This window comes from Amphibalanus amphitrite, unplaced genomic scaffold (assembly GCF_019059575.1).
Source record: "Amphibalanus amphitrite isolate SeventyFive unplaced genomic scaffold, NRLGWU_Aamphi_draft 000317F_arrow, whole genome shotgun sequence".
Lineage (NCBI taxonomy): Eukaryota > Metazoa > Arthropoda > Thecostraca > Balanomorpha > Balanidae > Amphibalanus > Amphibalanus amphitrite.
In genome coordinates, this window is record NW_024881812.1 from 120,364 (window position 1) to 142,451 (window position 22,088).

At 51.8% G+C, this 22,088-nt stretch overlaps 1 protein-coding gene across 1 annotated transcript in view; it reads right to left on the reverse strand.

Moving 5' to 3' along the window:
- The window catches only part of LOC122388303 (unconventional myosin-VI-like), a 45,651-nt gene extending 24,007 nt beyond the window's left edge, over positions 1-21,644 (reverse strand). The window contains exons 1-10 of the mRNA XM_043379260.1: positions 21,422-21,644; positions 19,645-19,829; positions 8,599-8,672; positions 4,277-4,406; positions 2,788-2,952; positions 1,928-2,190; positions 1,486-1,635; positions 1,159-1,273; positions 748-892; positions 96-253 (exon numbers count right to left, since the gene is read on the reverse strand). Of these exons, the coding sequence (XP_043235195.1) occupies positions 96-253; positions 748-892; positions 1,159-1,273; positions 1,486-1,635; positions 1,928-2,190; positions 2,788-2,952; positions 4,277-4,406; positions 8,599-8,672; positions 19,645-19,828 (1,384 nt within the window). The 5' untranslated portion in view covers position 19,829; positions 21,422-21,644. The remainder of the gene's footprint in view (positions 1-95; positions 254-747; positions 893-1,158; positions 1,274-1,485; positions 1,636-1,927; positions 2,191-2,787; positions 2,953-4,276; positions 4,407-8,598; positions 8,673-19,644; positions 19,830-21,421) is intronic.
- Positions 21,645-22,088: the final 444 nt, after the last annotated feature.

Below are 22,088 nucleotides of genomic sequence, written 5' to 3' on the forward strand. Positions count from 1 at the left end.
CATGTTAGCGACCTTTGCATTGGTCCCACCACATCCTGCTCGGGCGCTTTCAGCCCCTTTCCCTCCGTTCGTCCCCGAGACAGTTCGCCACTGACCGAAGCCGGCAATGTCCAGCACGCCGATATAGTAGCTGGACGAGCTGAACGGGATGCTCTGGTTGATCACAGACACGATGTAGTCGAACAGGCGTGAGTAGATGCCCTTGGCGAGCGCGTCCCGAGCGCTGTGCGCCTCGTGCGTCTTCAGCGGCACCCTGTTGTCAGCCCCGGGTCGAGGTGAGGTGTTAGTAAGGAATGCAATGCACAGCAGCATGGCGCGGGCGGGGCGTAGTTACGGGTAGTGGGAACTTGAAGGTACACCATCACCTGGGAAGGTGTGCTAGTACGTATGCAACGTATGTAGTAACGCAGGTAAGTGGAACGTTTGTCCGCTACTTGGGGACGTAGATATAGTTATAATTAATGGCCGAGCTCTCCGTCAGTTTGAGCCGGTAGGGACCGCAAGGCCAAACAATTAGCGACTTCAGCACCGGGTGGTGGGACTAGGTAGTGTCAGTTACGGAGGGCAAAAACAATATGTGTCGTAAAACCCAGACACAAATCTTAGATTCTGTAGCAATGATCCATGCATCATTCACAGCAGCCAAGTGAAGTAAAAAAGCACTCGTGCCTGTACCACACTATCAGCTCTTGATTCCCTGCCACTACATGCCCCACCGCGCGCCCCTCCCCGCTGCCCGTTCCTCACATGATAACCGTGCCCTTGGCGCCGCCCTTGCTGGTCTGCATCACACGCGAGAGCAGGGCCTGGTTCAGTTCGTCGGGATCGACACCGAGCAGAGCGGCCGCCGTGGCCAGAGACTGCTCCGACGACGGAGAGACCATGCAGCCACCTGGCGGACAGAAGAGCAACTGATACTTCTGAACCAGACAACAAGCAGCAGGAGTAGGCTGTTTTCCGTTTTCTACAAGCTTACCAGCAATTATGTTTTGAAGATACCAAGATATGTATGCTAGGCTCAGCTTTTCTATTGGCTCTTGTGTAATTTACTAAGGAATCCAGATAAAGACATGCTTGGTACATTTGCGTGGGAGGGGGGGGGGACATCGTGACCAGGCCTCGGTCCTGTCATTTGGACTGTGTCCCAGCCGTCCTCACCTTTCCTGTCCTCGGGGTTGTCCTCGAAGGCGACGTTTCCCAGGTGGAGGACGGCCGCCACCGTCGTGTAAATGTCCAGACGCTGCTTTTCACCCAAACCGATAGTGGCCAGCGCCTGGCGACACACAACAATCGGCATCAGCGAGTCGGCTCACACCATCCGCTACTACACCTCAGGGTGGCGTTTTATGCCAGACAGACGGGTGGAGGCATGAGTCATTGGCGTAGCGCATGATGAGCGTCTCAAAAACTGATAAGGTATATCAGACGAAGGAAAGTGGAATTCCTATGTAAAGCATAAAAAACATCGTTCACATCAGCACCCACCTTGTCGAGCCGGGCGAAGTCCTTGGCGTCGTCCAGGTTCGGGTCGCTGAGCGGACCCTTCTTGCGGTGGTCGGCGCTCTGCCGGTCGGCGTTCATCGACTGCTTGCTCTCCTTGTCGGCAAAGTACTGCGTGCAGCCCAGCCGGGTGTACTGCAGGAAAACAGGGGATAGTCAGTGTAAAGAGAGAATGTAGGCCTAGGTGAATAAATCCAAATGTGTGCACTGTGCCCCATTTGGCTCGCAATCTACGTTCAACACATAAACTACACAGTAGCATAAAATGCTCATACAGGCCCACCCGTTCCAGTTTCGCCATTCACCTGTCGCGTTTGGCTTCTGGGATCCCTCCAGGTCTATTCCCTCCGTATCTACCAAGCATCCCCATCGTCCTTGCTGCACCAGGGACTCTCCCCACCGTGCATCCCACACCCTCCCACCGCACCTGGAAGTGGTCGGGGCTGCTGAGTCCCAGCTGCTTGCGCAGGCTGTCGGGCGCTCCGGCGCATATCTGGTAGAAGATGTGGTAGTTTCGCTCCTCCCGGCTCTGGCCCACGATCCGCGACCGCTCCAGGAGGTAGTGGGAGATGTAGCCGCCCACCACAGACATGCGGTCGTTGAAGTGGATCTCGATGAACTTGCCGAATCGAGACGAGTTGTTGTTGCGAGTCGTCTTGGCGTTACCGAACGACTCCAGAATCGGATTAGCTGTAGTAAAGCGGGTTTGTAGGTAAGTTTTTAGTTCCTTTTTGTGTGTAAAAGACAGTAAAAATCACCACCAACAATAAACCATCACACTGTATTCAGTATTCATTTAGTCATAACACATGGAGGAACAATCATGAATGGTGGACACCCGAGCCATCAGCGGATGGATCCAGCCGGAAAAAATGTGGACACTGGACAGATAACCTACGACTCAAACAAGTCAGCTTTACCCTCGCTACTGAGCAAACTCAACACCAGACAACAAACAAAACACCAGACAAACACGTCACCGTTCCCCAGCCGGCATTGCACACGAGACTCCAAACATCCTGTTCCAGAGCCAAAACAAAATAAACTTCGACTCGTAAAACACAAGCCAAATAAACGTCCTAGACTCCAACAGTCATCCAAAGCTCATCCACGCGGCCCTCCGCTCTTATTCCGTGCCCCGAACACACTCCTCCAGCATTCTCCAGCTTCGTCCTCTAGAGCACAACCCATTTCGGTCCTCCCGAGCACATTCCTCAATACTCCAGCCACCATTTGTTCCCTATACGCAGCTATCAACCTCCCACCAAGTTCCCGGCGGCTCCTCACCCTGCAGTATCCTGGCCTCGATCTCTCCTGCCGCGCTGCCCCACGACTTGCAGAGGTAGCGCAGGATGTACTTGGTCGACTCGGTCTTGCCGGCACCGCTCTCACCAGAAACCACCACGCTCTGAGACTGCTTCAACACCTTCATGTCGCGGAACGCCTTGTCCGCTGCGGAAGAGAAGAGGCAGATAGGTCAGAAAACGTGGTGCAAGTCTTTCTAGTCAGTTCAAGTCGGGACTTACAGGCCAGTATTCGCAATAGATGACTGGGTGTGTCTAACAAATAATTCAAAAAAGTTCCGCTGCCTCCTGGCATGCTATATATTTACTTTATAGTGTATAAGTCAATGCATCATTAGCTGCCGGAGTTTAGCACATTTTCAAATCGCTTTCTGTTGGGCTCCACAAATCGCCAATGGCAAAAAGAAGGAAAGGGACTGATTCAAAAGAGGTAAGGAAAACACCGCAAGTGACGAAACCACCCTTTTAAAATGCTTCAACAGCATGATAAAACAACGCAGCATGTGAAGTAGCTTTCGTCAGTCATGCCAGTGTAGACTGCCGATGCATGGGTTTGGCCTTTCTTTTGCTTTAGATAATGGCACGGACAAGGGGCTTTCATATGAAAGCAGCACTGGCGAAAATTGCAGTCACACCATCCAGCGTATGCCAAATTACGCGCTATCTCCTACGATACCGTCTAATTTCGCCCAGTGTCCAACCACTGACAAAGGGGGCGGCACCGCGCCGGGCGGCGGGCTGGCAGGGCGGCCGGCGGCGGGTGGATAAGATAGCGTCACCTGGTCGTGGCGGTAGCGGCGAGCATGACATCACGACACTCTGTCCGGTCGGTCGGCCGAGCGGCGTATCTACCCGCCCCGCCCCGCTCGCCAGGGTCGCCGATAGTGCGGTCGGACGGATGGTGGACGGGATTAGGGGGAACGGATGGGGCTCGGCAGAGGTAGGGACGGGACCCATCGGGGCCAGAGGATACACTGGTATAAATAGACCTAATGGAATTAAGCTCAAAGGACTGTCCAGGAGTTTATGCGACTGTTTATCTCGTGTGAGCAGTTTAAATGGGCAAGTTATGTGGACGAGTCCTAGCCAAGTGAGGGTTGTCACGCAGACCCCATCCACATTGGCACGCGAGCTGGGATTTCATGATTGAAAATCCCAAACAAACTGGAGTGAAACACATGGCATGCACCTTCTATAAATGCAGTAGCTCACTCTGTGAATACTTTTAGGAGAGGGTGAATGTCGAATCGGCATTAACTACATTTTTAAGGCAATAAATCGCTGAAGCGCTTCATAAACTAAGAAGCAGAGCTTCGAAACTTGAACTCAATCTCTATAAAAAAAAAACGAAAAACTGATCGTGATCGGAGAGTTGAGACTCAGCACCCCCTCAAGGTAACGTTTAACTGCAGCCTTCTAACTCATTTACCAGTGTCTGAACACTCAACAGACCCGGGCTGTTCATAACTCACCGATGGCGAATACGTGCGGCGGCAGCGTGCCCAGGGACTTGCCCTGGTACTTCTTGATGACCTCGGACGAGTAGAGCTGCCGCATGTCCTTGTACGGGTTCACCGCCAGCAAGATGTTGGCCACGTACGTCTGCGGAAGACGACGGAGGAGAGCGTGACTTACGGCATGGATGAGAAATGTACAGTTACAACATGGCAGTTACAATGCACAGCCATGCTTGCGGGGACTGGAGGTTATAGCCACTGGGTGGCTAGGATCCCAGCCAAACCGGAGCATCGAGCAACCATAACACACGAACTTTTTTATATAACATGCATTCGCAACTTTGATTGCTCTAGTCTTCTTACAGAGTTTTAAGTAGCATCTGCTAAGTCCTTTGTTATGATTCATGGCATCCGACTTCGGACAAACGTTGGCCCGGATCCGGGGAGGACAAAGACGTCATTTGTGCCACCGCAGCGATTGTTCCATTGTGATAATGCTCTTGTTATACCACATACCCTTATAATTACCATTTTGCCCTGTCTGTCGTAGTGGCAAACTAAACGCAACAGATACAGAACACAAGCAAAGACAATGCAGAGCAGCTAAATATCACATTCCCGCACTGCATTTCATAATCCAGCACTCTATTCCAAATGGTCAGGCGCTTTTACTGAATCAAGGCCAAGACAGAGCCAAGCCATTTGGGTGGGGTTAGGAGCTTATGGCCAATCACCAAGTCAACAAGGTTTGATAGTGAATAGCATCGGATACCAGTCACAGGCATTAAGTACAACAGCGATAGCCGTTACGATAAGAGGGATTAAACCAAACAGACTCGTCCATCAGAGCAGACAAGTGGCCATCACAATCATCCGTTTTAAGTGACCCATGAGAACCTGATGCAATACAAACTTTTGCATGGCGGACATTGGGCACATAAGTTTACAACGCCACCATTGTCCACCATAAATTTCGCATCCCATGCCGACCCCTCCCAAAGGTAAAGGTTCATACCCTTTGGCGTCACCTATTCGCTGCACAGAAATGCAACGAATCAGCGGACATTCTCAGGACGCGCAGCTCTCAGGACCTAGAGTGAGATTCAGACGACAGCTTGCACCTCACAGAACTACTCCACACTCAACACTCAACAGTCATGTCGCTCTACCTCAGAACCATCATCGTCCCTCTATCCTCGAGCAGTTCCGCAACAGTCCCAGCTACATTCGCCTACATACATACCAGTATAACGCCTTTTGGGGCGACTAACGGAGCGAGCGAGAGGGTGGGCCTTGCAAGTGCGAAATTGCGAGGGGGTACCTCCAACTGACTTGTGCACGGCACCCTACTAACCGGTCTCTAGCGATGTGCCAAATTTGGGCACAATCGGCCCAGCCGTTCTCGAGATCTGGAAGGGGCACCCCGCACGTGCGCACGTGCAAAATGGGTCCAAACTGACTTGTGCACGGCACCCTACTAACCGGTCCCTAACTGTGTACCAAATTTGAGCGCAATCGGTCGAGCCGTTCTCGAGATCTGGAAACGACCCCTGCACGTGCGCACGTGCAGCAGCGCCCCAACTCTGGCACATGGATATGCAGTGCCTAGTGGGTGCCTACCTACATGCCAACTTTCAGCGCAATCGGCCAAGTAGTTACCGAGATATTGCAACAATTACAAAACTGACACCTCTTCGTTTTGCACGTGGCACGTGCATAAGGGGTCACCCACATGCATCAGGAATAGTCCAATACTTGGTAGAAGGAATGAAGCTACCCCACAAAAATTACCGCGTGTAAATCGGTCAAGTGGTTGCTGAGATATAAGCCTCGCAAAAGCGTGACCACGGCCGGCCGGCCGGCCGGCCGGCCGGCCGGCCGCTCATACTCAGAAATTTCCGTTAATCTAAGGAAAGACTACGCTCGCTTCGCTCGCTCCGTAACCAGATGGTCGTGACACAACAGGGCGACCGCCCGGCAACCGGGCATATCCTAAATACGACCACCCCCAAATCAAGGCGACGAACTTCCATTAGCGACGAACTCGAGGTTCCAATTATTTCCTATCAGGAACTGACTCGGCATCCCGGCTAGTTCCCATCAGTCGACTGCTTTAACATCCTGACTAGCCGACACCGACGAATTATTTGACCACAGGTAACCCCGGGTCAGCCCAGAGGGGTGACGGACGTTTCCCAATCACGGGTCCGCTAATCTGACGCGCCAACAGCTGGGTGATCGGTGAGGTACTAAAACGTCCCGCCGAAGAGCGGCGTCCGGTCGTGGGTTCGCCACTCCGTAACGACACAAACAGGATGCAAATGGGAGTGCGGCGCCGGAGCGCGACGACTGTGACGTCTGAGGTTTCACGGCGGTGGAAATTGAGAGCGGCGCGCGTCTGGCTCAGGTTTCATCAGCGGAGCTGCTAGTATTGTGATACGAATCCCTGTAACAGCAGTCCATAAGAGCGTCCCGTTGAAGGAGGAAACAACGTCAAGTCTGGGAAACTAGCGGCTCTTGGCTCGCCTGTCTTCCGTCTGGGTAACCAGCAGAAGTCAGTGGAAAAACGCCCCAACACCTGTTCCTGACATGCCTGCCACCCCACTCAGTAACAAGAGCGGTGGAGGCAGCAGCACGACTCCCCTCTCCACCGGTCGCCGACCCGTGACCCTCAATGATGCGGGCGTGACCGTGACCCCTCCCCACACTCCTCCCCCAAACACAGCGTGGCACCGGCCGTGAGCACGCCGGGTACGGTATGGTGCCTCCTCTATCGGTGCCACAGAGCTCCGATACGGCGCGTGCCTCTGAATCGATACCAAACCCGGCCGCCGGGTCGGGGGGGGGGGGCTTAGAGCTCAGGGAGGGGTAATGTAACGTCGTGGTGTCGAGAGGCTGGGGGTATAACGGACCCTCGTCTACATCCGCAGTGACTCACTCCGGTCAAGGGTACAGTGTTTTCGAATTGGTCTAGCCGAAGACGGGTGTGGCGTCCATTTCACACAGACAGAGTTGGCAGCAGCCAGCTCCCGTCAGAAAGTAATTCTGGTTCCGGTGGGGGAACAGCAAATTGCAGTTCCGTGGGGATCACGAGGCCCACTCCCCAAGTGTTTTGAATGTATTCTTCGCAATTTATTTTCGCCCTGCCAGTGAAATACTGTACAATGGACAATCAGCGACGATGACTGAGATCTAGGATTGTTCAATAATCACAAATAACTTTAAAAAAAATAAAAAACTGGGCCTAACATATGGGACGAACGCTATCGTCATCCGCTTCCCATCCATTCTCATTACGTGGCTTTTTGACGGGAGCTTGACGTAAACATTTAAATTAACATGAAGTCTGGAGCGTCATCCGTCTGACACCACCACCTTCTGCTGCTGCTGCTGGCCGCTACTGCCAGGCACTAGCCATCACCAGTCCCCACCACCCGACCCGCCGCCACCACCGCCCACCATCGACGCGCCGCCGCCGCCGCCGCCGCCGCTATCCGCGTCGGTACAGGTGACTGCTGGTGCGTGACGACTTCGTGGCCATGGCGGAAACACATACTGATCGTGACTCGCTTCGATCGCGGCAGGGCGGGCTACGTAGCCGCGGAGGGAGGCACAATGGCCACGACTCCACGATCGCGGCGGGGGCAGGCTCCGGGACCATTTCGGAAACATACTGCTCGAGACTCCAGACCGTGGTAGGGGCAGGCTCCGTGGCTCGCATCGACCGTGGCTATGGCGGAACTCACGTTGTTCGGCGGTCGCGCTCTATAACTGTGACAGGGGCACATTCCGGGCACGACCGGGCTGAACCACTCACGGTTAACGAAGAACCCGACAGAGACCGCCAGCTGCCTGGTATGAGCCGTGTCGGCTGGTGCGGCCTTGCAATATACCTCAGTGCAACCTAGCATAGCCAAGACCTTGCAATGTGCAATACAGCGAGACTCCACAACATGCCGATCTAACGAAGTTGCTACTTGTCCGTGTCAAAAGGTGTCAGTACGGTCAAAGTGGAACACTATTTCTGATGATCTAATGCAAGATCACTCTTTAGTCTGGTAGATACTGCCTCAGGGAACTCCTTGCAAGCTGATTTTTGTGGGCGACTTCGCTAATGGGTTCGGCTGGCTCATGTTAGAGGGGAGGTTTTGAATATGTGGCCAACAGCTCAACGCAGTCCTCTCGCATGACAAAATACGCACAAAATGATCCCCAGCGACGACACGACCCAGTTCCAGCTGTCTGCCCCTCACCGAACCCATCCCCTCGGCCCTCACAGCCTTCGACGGACAGCCCCCTCCCCCCCCCCCCCCGACCGGAGCGATGACGCGACTTACATAGATGGCGTCCCGTCCGTAGCGAAGCCGTACGTTGTTGAGCAGTGTGGCTTCGTTCAGGTTCATCAGGGCACCTGCCGACACGCCAAGGGAACAGTCAGAATACAGAAGGCACGGGGCGCAGTCAGAATAGAACTGGTTCCTAATTTCCAAATTCCCTTAAGTTTCTTGTGCGTACTGCTAGGTCAGATCAAACAAAAGCGTTTAATACATCGCCGTTATTCAATTAAGTTCCTTCCGGCGTCCAAAAACATTTTCAGCTCTTATAAGCGTGGGAATGTCCCAGCTCATAACAAGCTTCCTGACACTAATTACACTTCGAACAACATCGCCAGGACAGCGATTGGTCGTAGAACGACATGCCCCGCCTGGAACGCGGAACAACTCGACACACAAACACGCTAATGTCTGTACCAGCTGGTGCGCTAACGATCGCCATCTAGCAGTCGCTCAGTAATAAGTTTCAGTTAATACAGCGTCAATTGGGCGGATCCGAGATTCACTAATGGAGGCTCAGTCAAATTCATACCTTCGTGCATTCAGCCACCCTAATATAGAGTTCACGGTAAAAACGGTGGGCTGATCCGGGGTGGTGACCCGGGTCAGAGGTCACGCTGTGCCGCCCACAGGAGGTCAGGGGTCGCGTCCGGTTCGGACCGTGTGGAGACGGAGCACACGGCCTGGACAGTAAGGTGCCCCGGCGAGCCACAGGCGCAGCAGTCGAATGGGGCTACGCATGGACCTGAAGCAGCGTCTAATGACTTGACGACGAGTAGAGATATTTCATATTCAATACGCTCAAAGTATCACATAACCGAAATGCGGTTGGACCACACGACTACCGTCTGTTACAATACACACATTTCAATTTAGCTCAGGACCGCCTAACGACTTTCGGAAGCGCTAACGATTCACCGTCCTCGGCTGGCTGGCCACTTGGAGGGAAGACATCCGGTCCCGCTATCATCCGGTTGTCCACCAGTAGCTCTCGTGGCACGGTGGGAACCTCAGGTGACACCGTACCCAACTGTTCAAGGTCACACTAATCCGCTGCCCGGGCGGAGATGGCCTGCTTTTTCTGTGTCTCGACGCGTCACCGCGGTACTAAAGATAACGACAGGATAACGATAGAATGTGTGACGTATATGATTCTCGGACGTATCCGACGGAAGACTTGTTCGGCACGAAGGAACAGACCAGGTGACAGCCAGGATGGGTGGGTGGGGTCAGGTCAGGTGACATTTTCACAGTCACTCACGACGGTCACGGCTAGCCACCGCACCAGCCAGGTCGACAGATAGGGGACATGCCACGCGACAACTTCTCGGGAATCCTTAGTCACATGACGATCACGCTGACCTCGACCTAAGGTCGCGTGACAGCCTCGCCGACCTCTCTCTCAGGTCACCTGACAGCCTCGCTGATCTCTGCCTTTAGATCTCTTGACTGACGGCACTTGCCGGTGACTGCCACCAGTGCCACCTGCCGGTCTACAGGGAGAACTACCACCAGTAACAGGTGGTCGGCAGGCAGGCTAGCGGAACGCTAATCGCCCTCTTCCTCTGCGGGCTGAGCTGAGCGCGTCGGACCGCGAGGGAGCCAGACGCACTCGAACGCAGCGAATCCGTCTGCAGTGTTTGAACAGCTGTCCGCACAGTTCAGAATCGACCCCGACGCGTCCTCTGCAATGGAGTTAGGTATATACTTGCTCTGGCAAAGGGAACGATCCTGGCAATTGGGAAAGTAACGTTATTGAGTCCAGCACGCCTAGCCAAAACAATACAATTACATTAACAAATCAGTAATCAGACTTCCTTGTAGCACTCAGATAGTTGGCCGCCTATTCGTCTGTTCTAATCCTGTGATTGATGATAAAATCAGCAATCGGCACATCCGTCTGATTGTTCGCTAATCGGCATTTTTAGTTGCCTATCAGCTCAAAGATACGATCAACAAACGGGACTCAGGTGCTATCGAGGCCCCTCTAAGTAGTAATAAAGCCGTTGTGAGGTCTTCAGACCCAGCCAAGTTCAACCGAACATTTACATGCGCTGAAAAGGCAGTTTCAAATGGACCAGTCGGGTAGTACAATGCAGACTGCAGAGAATCGTACATTCAACAACAGTCGTTAATGCTTAAAATCTTGTCGCACAGCGCGACCTTCATCCCGGCCCCGGCGCTGTGATCATTTCAGTCGTGGCCTTTCAGCGCGTGGCCTTTCATCGTCACCCGGTCCGACTGAGCCACCGACCGGGTCCGTGACGATCACTGACCCCGGTACAGGTCAGCCGCGCGGAACGGGGCGGTGTCGACAGCGGCATTCGGCAGCGGTACTGGTAGGGGCACAGGCCGCGGCAGCGGCACAGACACTGGCGAATGCAGCCACAAATGTATCGACACCGGCAGTGAAGGAACGAAGGAGGCCAACCTTCAACTCCGGCTCCTTACTTTGATCAATATCTTCTTTGGTTCTCGCTGAGGCCGCTTTATGTGTCCAGGGCTGCGGAGTCGGAGTCGGAGTCGGAGTCGGTCGGAGTCGACAGTTGTGACCGGAGTCGGAGTCGGAGTCGGAGTCGATTTTAGAAACCCGAGCCGGAGTCGGAGTCGGAGTCACCGAAAATCTGTCGACTCCGCAGCCCTGCTAGGTCTGCGGAGTCGGAGTCGGGAGTTGGAGTCGGTCGGAGTCGACAATTCTGCCCGGAGTCGGAGTCGGAGTCGGAGCTGGTTTTTGAAAGCCGGAGTCGGAGTCGGAGTCGGAGTCGCCGAAAATCCATCGACTCCGCAGCCCTGTGTGTCCGCATAAAGAAAAAAAATAAGAACCCTGAAGTTCAGTCTCATCTGCCCGGTGAATGCAGTCAGTCTGGTGTCACGGGCGACGTCTGTTGGAGCGACGATATCTCGCCAGCTGGCCGACCGGCGCGGTGATGAGCCTGATTGTTCCGTGGATGACACGGGTTTTGCCGTGTCACCCTACAGCGGCGCTGGCGCTCGCAATTCCAGTCAGGTGTCCTTACTTGAGAGGGTCATTGGTCGGATTTCGGCGGTCGGGCACCGTTCAGCGCGCTTGGAAAGTGGAACTGTCGCCCAAGGACGGTTGTACGGGACCTACATACATAGTACACACACAGCTAGCATGGAGAGGCCGAAAATCGCCGCCGATCCTTGTCCTAACGACCATTGTCAATGTCCTCGCCCCTCCGTCTGTATACTGATGTCTACCGGACGCGCGTCTTCTCTTGCCCATCTCCGTCCATCTCCGCCAGCCAGGCTCCCTCGTTCGACTCCACCAGTGGATCCCTTGCCCGTCTCCGTTTTTCTCTGTTCGTCTCCGTCTGTCTTTGTATATCTTCCCCCGCCTGTAGTTCTCCGTCTTCGTGTCTGTCTCCATCGCACAGATGGCGTCTGTCTCTGTCCGTCTACGTCTATTTCCTCTCCCGTCCGTCCGTCTCCGCCAACACTCTACCTCTGTCCGTCTCCGTCTATCCTCCAGCCCGTGTGTCTCCGTCTCCGCGTCTGTTCCCATCACACAGCTGGCGTCTGTCTCTGTCTGCCTGCGGGCTCGCTCTGTGTCTCAGACTTGACATCCCACCACCTGCTATACCGCCGCCGTCCGACATACATCCTCGAACAGACAGCCGCCAGACACATCGCCCACAAAGTCAGTCGACACACATCGGCTAGCGGGCCACCTGACGCGGCATGGCGGCAACTGCTCGGCTGGGGAGGAAACATTCCCTGTTTCGTGAGGTGGCGAGGATTTCCAACTTTAAAGCCATCACGTCCTTGCGTATCCACAAGTAGTTGCTTAGAAAGTAAGCAAAACACAGAATCTGTATGGACATAAAGGCGTCCGATGTTTATCGCTAACGAAATGAGCACAATGAAAAACGACAGTCGTGCGGTGTTGTCTGCCATCAAGTATCATAGCGCAGGATGACAGGGGGCACAAAAACTTGCCCTCAGCCACATTCCACATGGACTTCATCAAAGCATTCATGACTTTCACATATCCACGCGTCTGTCATAATGCGCGGGACCATCGTTTTAAGCCTTCGTCAGCCGGACATGCCTCTGCGCTCATTCCCTATCCGTCTGAGCCGGCTGGCGTCACTGGGGGGGGGGGGGCGTCATTGGCGGCGTCACCGGCGGCTCACGCAGCGACCAGCGGTGTGTAGCAGCGACGCGGCCCCACGCCACGCCGACCGGCACCACGCCATATGGCGTTCGAGCGAGGGCCGCCGTCCGTTCGGGAGGGAGGGAGGGAGGGAGGGAGGGTAGCGGTGAGACCTCTGGCCCCGACCGACTGGCGCGACGGTGATCCAGAGTCGGCGTCCACACTGAACGACACCGAGCAGCGCCGACGGGACGGGGACTGGGGATACGCAAAGAACTGAGTTGGTTCTACTACCGGCCGGTATGAAGGAAGTAAATAACCCGTCACGCATGCAGAGACACAAGCTACAGTTCAAGGCTCCCATTTCACCCTCCTATTAGCGATAGGTTGAGGATGTGTAGGCTGCTGAGCGAGCCATGAGAAGTAATAGTGATCGAGCTGCCAGGTTATTCCGCTGGCCGAACCGGCTGACTGAAAATCATTGCTATCATCAGAGTCACCATGACCTTCACACTCGGTTGTCTCCTCGGCGATGGCTCTCAGACAATACACCGCAGGTGGCTGGCTTTCCCAGCCGGTCACCGCGAGTCTCCGCGGGCGAGTTTTTCTCGCGGCAACGGCCCATCCTGTCAGTCAAGTCACCGGCGACCAAACAATGCTCGGTCGGCTGACCCAGCGAACATGAACGAAGTCGTTTAGTTTCTCTAGCGCTGAGCCGCGCAAAACACAACTTTTGTGCGAGGAATGTCAACTCAGTACAGCTGATAAACGGCTCAAGGCCTCGTGGTTGGCTTACGAAGTAGGAAAGTTATTACGGTTAGCATCGACTAAGTATCATGACTAGGTGATTACGATTGATGGTGTTTATGATGTACAAACTGGTACATCTAACGGTAATTGATCAATGGAGAGCTGCGGCCACCTGACGCTGTCCTTCCTGTCATGACAGTCACATATGGTAGCCCACTGATGGCCCCTCACATATGGCATCAAAATATGATAGAACGTTTCTTGGCACTGTGGAGCTAGAAACACAAGTTTGTGTCCATCCTGGCACTGGCTGCATTGCTGGTAGGTATGCGTTGTAATACTGTGCAATGCGCATCAGAGTCTGACGCCGAAGTGGATCTGCCGCCAAGCTCCATACAAAAGTGTGTTGCTGTCTTATCGGATTATCCAAGAAACGTCCCCAGTACATGTTTCTGAAAACCTTGCACAGTACCAGACGCTGATTAGAGGACGATAACGGCCATAGGTATGCGTTCATGAAATATTCGCAGAGATTCGCCAATCCCGAGTTCGGGCAGGTGGGTACCTCGGTGTGCCTCCATGAAGATCCGCGCAAATCGACAGCATTACTGCCTAATCAAAGGATTATATCCTAAGATTAGACATATCGTCCATATTGACAAAGGCATTATCGTGTATCAATGGAGGGTGTCGACATGTTGCCAAGATTTCCGACGCGTGTCATGTGAAGATACACGGCAAATACAGACGATAGTAGCGACAACTGATTGAAAAGATGGGACGGCGTACGGGTCAGCAGCGAACTGAAGATATGTATTGTGCTAAGTCTGGCAGCAAGACGAACAATTTAAGGTGCCCTAGCCAGGGGGTGAACAACGTACAGATGCTCACTCATCACCGTTCAGTGTTCAGAAAATGTTTTACTAGTCAATCCACATCGCAGCTGCCAACTGGAATGGCAGCCAGCCAAATCAATGAAAGATATGACACAAAATTGAAAATGCAAAAGTGGAGACCTTCCTTCTCTGCGAGTCATGACAATGAACACTACATCTGACCCTGCACTGGCCGCAGACCCGGCAACAGGACTGTATCCTAACTTGTATCTAAAACAAACCAGACCTGCCTAGAGCATATCACCTTATTTCCTGAAAACATTACATCAAGGCGTCTGACTCATACCACAACCTTGACTGGTTTCCATTTAACGCTCACTGAGCCTCAAACGCCTCGAATTTCCGTTCACATGCAGCACAAAATCTGACAGCACGCTTCAGTTCCTCACAAACCGGCATTGTGAGCTTTCCACTGGGCAGCTGCGTGCAGGATGTATGGTGCTCACAAAGACCGTGACTCATACCGTGTGATACACGACCAAAAACAAAGGTTAGCCCAGTGATCAGTGAGCGGGCACGCCGGTGAAACTTTCCGCTTTGCACCTGCAGACACGCAACCGTGGCCTGGTACCGCTTCACATGGTTTCTTGGCCAAACCAGCGTGCAGTTAACGTGATGGCAAAGATTGCAGCTTAGCTAAGCGATTGCACCAAGCAGAAACCTTTTTGTTTGTTTTATATCTAAACTTATTATAATGGCTGGCTTACGCACTAATATCGAAAACACTCCCAGTATTCGTGCTGTCTTATCATTAATTCCAGTCATACTTGGCGCTATGAATCACCAAAGAGCATGAAGTAGCAGTCAACTCATCATACCAACTGGCTACCATTTCCTCCAAACGAAGTGTCTCAATGACGTCGAGCGGTACGCCGACCACTGTCTGAATGTCACAACAAACACGGCCCATGAGTCACGGGTCCGCCACCCGACCCATGTCGCCCTGTCCTGTACCGGACGGTTAGCCGGCCACCGGGCGGGTTGCACAGCGGCACCCGCACGCCGTCGTTGGTCACAGCTGCCGCGCAGCACCGGACCGACAGACGCCGCAGATGGGGAGAACCGCAAACCCTGGGGAGCGGCGAGCAAAGGGCCGGTATGAGGCAAGTACCAGGCGTAAAAGAATGAAACAGCCTACAACTGAAATAGGACCGTTCCAAAGTTGTTTTCCAAGTCTGAGACAGACTAACTACCGTAAAATGGGGTGTTAAGGGACAGTTTTGAGGTGTTTTGTTATATAACTCAAGAAGGGTTGGAGATAGAAGCATCAAATTGTCAGCATTTTATGTGGAATTTGGTGCTTCACATGCCTGCCACATTAAAGTTTTTAAGATTTATACCTGCATATTATTTTTTATTATTCTTCATCACTGTCCCTTAGCACCCCAATGTGGGGTGTTAAGGGACACCTATATTATTCCAAGAAATGGTCATCAAATGCCCACAATTGGGGTGTGGAAGGGCACACAATTTATTTATTGAAATGTTTTGCATATTCTGTCACAAAACAAGTCAGGTTCATTCACCTCTAATGACCTTTTTAGCCAATTACGTGTAATGCAGTTTACGCTTGTGGAAAATGTGCTAATTATAAGGTAAACAGAACAAAAAGTAATCTTCTGTCATCAATAAAAACCCATGTTGAAGCTAGTCACTTGTCATTATGTTGCCCTCTTTGTTTTAGCCTTTTTATGATGACATCACATTTACCTACATCAGTCTCCATTGACCCATCATTGTAAAAGAGAGTGTTGAGATGTTTTGTTACATAACTAAAGATGTGTTAGAGATAAAAGCATGAACTTGCCAGCATTTTATGTGGAATTTGGTGTTTTTCATGCCTACTTAATTAAATTATATTTAGATATTATTTTTTTATTTTTTCTTCCCTGTCCCTTAGCACCCCACATCCACCTCAAAATATGCATGTATCCGGAAAAGAGGAAGAGGATGATGAATGAATGGGTGGATTTGCACAAGTTTTTCAGGAAACATGTGCAATACATATGACAATACACATATGCATTCATTTTCCCTGTACACCCACTAGTTTATGTGGTACACACAGAGTTTTGGAGATGTTTCAATTTTGTGAAAATGTAGCATGATTTTCAAATCCATTTTTGAACCAAATCACTTGCATGAAAAACCATACCATTTTCTCCTATGGTCAAGAGCAAAACAGTGTCAACTACCACACTGAAGTTTTTATTGAACCTTCTCAAATTAGGAAGTTAATATGACTCAAAGTTTTTCCCATGCAACTGTCCCTTAACACCCCACTGTCCCTTAACACCCCATTTTACGGTATTTCGCTTACTATGAAATACGAATCAATCCAAGCCGCTGACACGACCCTATGATGATCCCTATCCCTAATCCCTTATGATGTGTTTTGGATTGTTCGGGGTCACTTGATTCACAGCCAGGATTACTGGGACGTGGGCATCATCCATTCGCCCCGCCCATGGCTTCCCTTTCCCGTCCCGTCCACAGCTTTCCCTTCCCCACCCAGAGCTTCTCTTTCCCTTCCCCAACCAAAGCTTCCCTTCCCTGTCCGGTTTAACCCTATTCCTGGCGGGCTCCGCCGGGACAAGAAACTGGCGGGGGGGGGCCGATTCGGCCCCCCCCCCTTCAGATCTCAAAAACTACACATCGCAGCGACAAACGGTAAGCGGCATCGGATACGCACGGTCAAGATCTACAATTTTTACTAAGGTCATTTTCAGGTCAGGTCAAAGATGACGTCACAGGGGTCGAAAAAGTCAAAATGGCGGCGCTAGATATCGAGAGTTTTTCTCGAATAACTTTCGAATTAGTCAAGATAGGAACAAACTAAGGGCATCATCGTGATCCTCTCGTCAATCCGCATCGAATGATATATATGTTGACCTCGAAAGGTCAAGGTCAAAGGTTGACCTCAGGTCACGTGACCTCGAGGTCATCATGTATATCATTCGATGCGTCTTGACGAGCTGAACACAATGAGACCATACACGCGTCTGTATCTTGTTCCTGTACGGAGTTATTGGCCAAAAACCTTTGGTGACCTTTGATGACGTCACATGACCTCACAGCTGCCCATCAGCAAAACAGACCTCAAGGTAGTGAAGGTTGATCGTATATGAAGTCATGTATGGTATATGGGGCCATTCCGACCCGTTTTAGTGGTAAAAACAGGGAGTTGATTTTTCCCCCATTGACTTATAATGGGGAGGTCGCGAAACTGACCTGACCTTAGGTCACCGATATCAAAATTCCGAGATATACAAATTGCACATACTGGTACCCTAACTAAAGCCTGAAGAGAAGAAATTGATCGGTCAAAAACTCTAGCTCTGGCGTGATTGCAAACTTTTCTGAGGTAGGGTCACCAAACCGCCTCTGGTGACCTGACCTGAGGTCAGATCAACTCAAAATTTTCAGACATGTTGCGTAGAAGCCTTTTAGGAAAAGTCAGAAAATTTGAGCTTCCTAGCTCAACGCGTTTGGGAGAAATAACCAAAAAACCTCAGGGGGGGGGGCTCCTGAGGCCCCCCCGCCAGGAATGGTCGACCCCACCCACTGCCTCCCTTCCCAGCTCCGCCCACGGCGTCCCACATCCCGTTCATATCAGCTGGATGGACATCGGACAACCACACAGCGAGGGCGGTCAAACGGTCAGCTGGGACAGACACTCAGACATACTAACAGACAGCCGGGACGCTCGGAGGCAGACACGACTGGCCGGAGGGACGAACGGTTGGAGGGGAGGCAGCGGAGGCAGGGGAGGCGTGGGCGTGCCCGTGACGGTCAGCTGGCCGCCGGGGAGGGGGAGGGGGAGGGGGCGTCGGCTGGGGAGGGGCGCCGGCGAACCGTGACGTGACGCCGCACCGGCAGCTGCCCCGACCAGCCGCTGCTGGTGGACCGACCTGCCGCTGCCAGCTATCCCGCTCCCGGTGGACCCGACCAGCCGCTGCCAGCTATCCCGCTCCCGGTGGACCCGACCAGCCGCTGCCAGCGCGCCCATCCGCCTCGCCGACCGGCCTGATACCCTATCAGCGCTCAGCGCCCATCAGCCGGTTCGACAGCTCGGCAAGCCTTTCGGGTCAGAGTCCGGTCGGCGCGCCGGCCACCCAGTCACGGACATGGCCAGGGACGGCTCCCAGCGGCGACGGGTGTGTCGCAGTTGGTGAAGCTGAATACGGCTTTTGCAGGCCGTGCATAACGCACACGGCACAACAGTCTGCATCTCAAATTAAATTACGTTCAGCTTCATGCCTAAAGAAACCTTTAAAATACCGTAAGTTGCCAGTCAGCGGTGCTAGAAGCCACCGGAGAGGCGAATTAACGGTATCCAGCGCTGCAGAGCGCCTCTGGGTTTTATATCCGGGCGGTGGTGGCTGCGACCGTGCAGCCGGGCGGCACCGAATGGCCGCGGGCGCTGCGGCGCCGCCGGCACCAGTGACGTCACACGCACCGCCCAGGTACCGGGCGCCATTGTTTGGTGGGCAGGAAGCCGTGCTGGGGGGAGGGGGAGGGGAGGCTGCCCGGCCACGGCCCGCGGCAAAAACCGCGACGCCATTGGAAACAGTGGCGGCGGAGTCATGGAGGAATTTAACGGCGGAGAGGGGAATGAAATAGATAGAAGAGGGCGAGCATAAGTACTACAGGATAGAACGCGGTACGAAGTCCAGTTATGCAGGAAAGTTGATTGATCCGCCCGGTACAACAGTAACTCACAGGAGGTGAGGAAATTAATGTGCACTGCATACTATTTCACATGTCATATGTGTTCCGTTCCGTCCTTTCCGTCCAGTGGACGTGGGGACTAACGGGACAAGCCCGCAAGCAACGGCCTTCCAAGGAAAGCAACTCTACTCGTCACCGGGAAAACCAGTCAATTTTTCCGCCATCCCTTCCAACAGTTTGCTGGTTACTTTCCAGCCTAGTCCTACTAGAAGTCGTTTTTCGATGCATCGTGCACAAGGGGCATCGCCGCAACAGGCGTTCCCAAGGCATACAATAAACACCAATGCACTAACGAGACGTTAGCGTGTCTCACTGCCACGCACACCAGCAGTTCGGTCAGCGGGTCTGAGTCCCGTCAGCAGTCCCAGTCTCGTCAGCAGTTCCCAGTTCCATCAGCAGAACCAGTACCTCAGCGGTTCCAGTTCAATCGGAGGTCCCAGCTCCGTAAGCGGGGCCCAGTTCCGGCAGCAGCCCCACGAGGTCCGCACCTCCCCCAGCAGTTTCACAGGGCCCGGCGGACCTTCCCATTCTCCCTCCGTCGGTACTACTACTCACAGTTGTCGTCAACATCCTTGTTATCGTCCTGCTCGGCAGGGTAGAGCCGGTCGTAGGGGACGGTCACCGCCGGCCGCTTGGGGTCCAGAGGCTGAACCGTGGCTCCATCCTCAGCCAGGTCAGCGATCTGACCCAGCTGGTAGCCGTCACTTGGGTGCGGCACCCATACTTTCTGCTCCTCCATCCTGTGGTAGCACAGGCATGGCTGGTCAGGAGAGGGCCACACACCAGAGATAATGCTGGGGCATGACTTTCACAAGAAGTTATATGGTGCTCAATGAATGGAGATGAATTATGTGTGCTCTTAAGTCTTAGCATATCTCGCTATGAAATGTGCAATATACATTCCTTTATTTCATCACTTACTCATTACTTCATTTGGTACTGAAGCTTTTATTATTGATGAAAAAACAGCTGTGTTTCTTTTCTAGAAGTGAAGGTTACTTCCTTGGCATGAAAAACTGTGAAACATTTTGCCCACAAGATTAACAGATGACCTTGGCCAGTGGATAAGTCAATTCCTCCTTCAAAACTGTGTCCCAACTCCAAGAGCCCAAATCATCACTGATGTTTTGTCACTTGTGCTGTAAAAGGTAATGTCCAGGCACATTCCACATTGGGATTCAGCTTGAGCAGTGAGCTGAAAGCCAGTGCTAATGAGCTCTCAAAGTGCAATGGTCACTCTAGCAAATTATATTTGCATTTGAAAAAAAAAAAATATACAGAATGTATCCCCCTGCATACATTCTGTATGATGGCCCTGCATGGTAAGAATGACTTTGTTATCCTAAAATAAATCAATAGAGCCTGACCAACAACTTTCAGAAATTGATGCCTTTGGCTACAAAACTATGAATTGTGACATACAGTCAAATGATATCCCCACAGAACTACTGCAAATTGCAGCAGATGTTTCTTGAGGAGCTGCCTAAGTGTTAACAAAAATGAAGTAAGGATCTATGATCTAATCTGATCTCTAGACAATAACAGGTTTGAATCTATGATCCCAATGGATCTCTTGACAAATGGGAGAGCTGGATACAGGTATGATCTCATTAGATCCAAGGACCAGGTCTAGAGCAAAGAGCAAATAATAGAGCAATAGAGCAACCTCTGGCCTCCCAAAGTCTGAGTCCAGCCAATGGTAAGGTAAGGTGAGGTAAGGCAAGGTAAGGGATCAGATCCCAGATTCATTTTCTGGGAACCATGCACATGTCTTATGCCCATCTATATTAATTTGCTGATAAAGTTTGACTTTTCCAGCACCAGAAATATCATAAATGTTGCCAAGGTATGAAATAGTCAATGCACAATAAAAAGAGGAATCGCAACCTATCTTAAGACTGAAACGGACTGTTGGGGCAATCAGCAAATTGCATGCGAGTTGAGTAGGTACCTCAACATCGTCAAGTAGGTACATCTCCTGCAAGATTAGGTGCAAAACCTACTAGCAGTAGATTTTGCACCTTTACATTTCTGGTTATATCTCAGAAACTAATCGATCTATGATGAAGCCATTTTACACAATCATGGCCAGCTTGTGAACCAACAAGTTGATCACATCTTCAACACCTAACAGTTTAAGATGATGAAGATATAGCCTGAAGTACACTAAATTTTATAGGTGCAAAATCTACCGCTTAAGCCCGCGAGACCTGTACCTCATCAATTGCATTCGTTCTCGCGCACATCACTTGCATGCACAGAGGTCAAGGTGCATAGAATAATGCATGCAAGATTTTAGAAATAAAAAGCTTACAAATAAAAGCAAACTTACCTCAACCGGTGTTTCAGCTCTCAGCTGGAAGCCTTGATCCGTTGGAAAGGAAGTTTGAGTGGTATTAGTATATATTAGGTCCGGTATAAAAGCTCCACCACAACCACCACGCACACTCAACTCCGCGGAGCCCGACGCAGACTGCAGAACAGCGGAAACCAGCACCCTTGCTCCCTTCCGAAACGCCCTAGCCGGCTCACTTCGGATCAAAACAAAGGAGGGTAGATCGAGTGAGAATCACTTCCAAGGCCACGTGACCAAATCTCAGTCAGCTGATCTCACTCTGCCTGAGCAGCGTTGGGTTTCATTTTTATTTTATATATATTATTGATTGTAGAATTAATTGTTATCAGTCATTTTTATAACTAAAATACGATTCAGTATTTACCAATAAAGAAATTTTGACAAATTGTATGAAAAGTCTTAACTTTTGAAGTTTTGTTCGAGTTTGCTGTGCTTAATTCAGCTGGCTTCATATAACACATTCGTTTACATTTTCAGTTCATAATATCGTACCTTCATAAATTTACAAAGGTTGCGCACAAAATACATTCATGACGTGGAAGGTCAGGCAATGTTCGTCAAACTGATAGCAGTATCAGTTTGATATCCGTAACGCCGCTGCTGGCGGGCATAGCGCCCATAGATTTATATCTATGCCCATAGA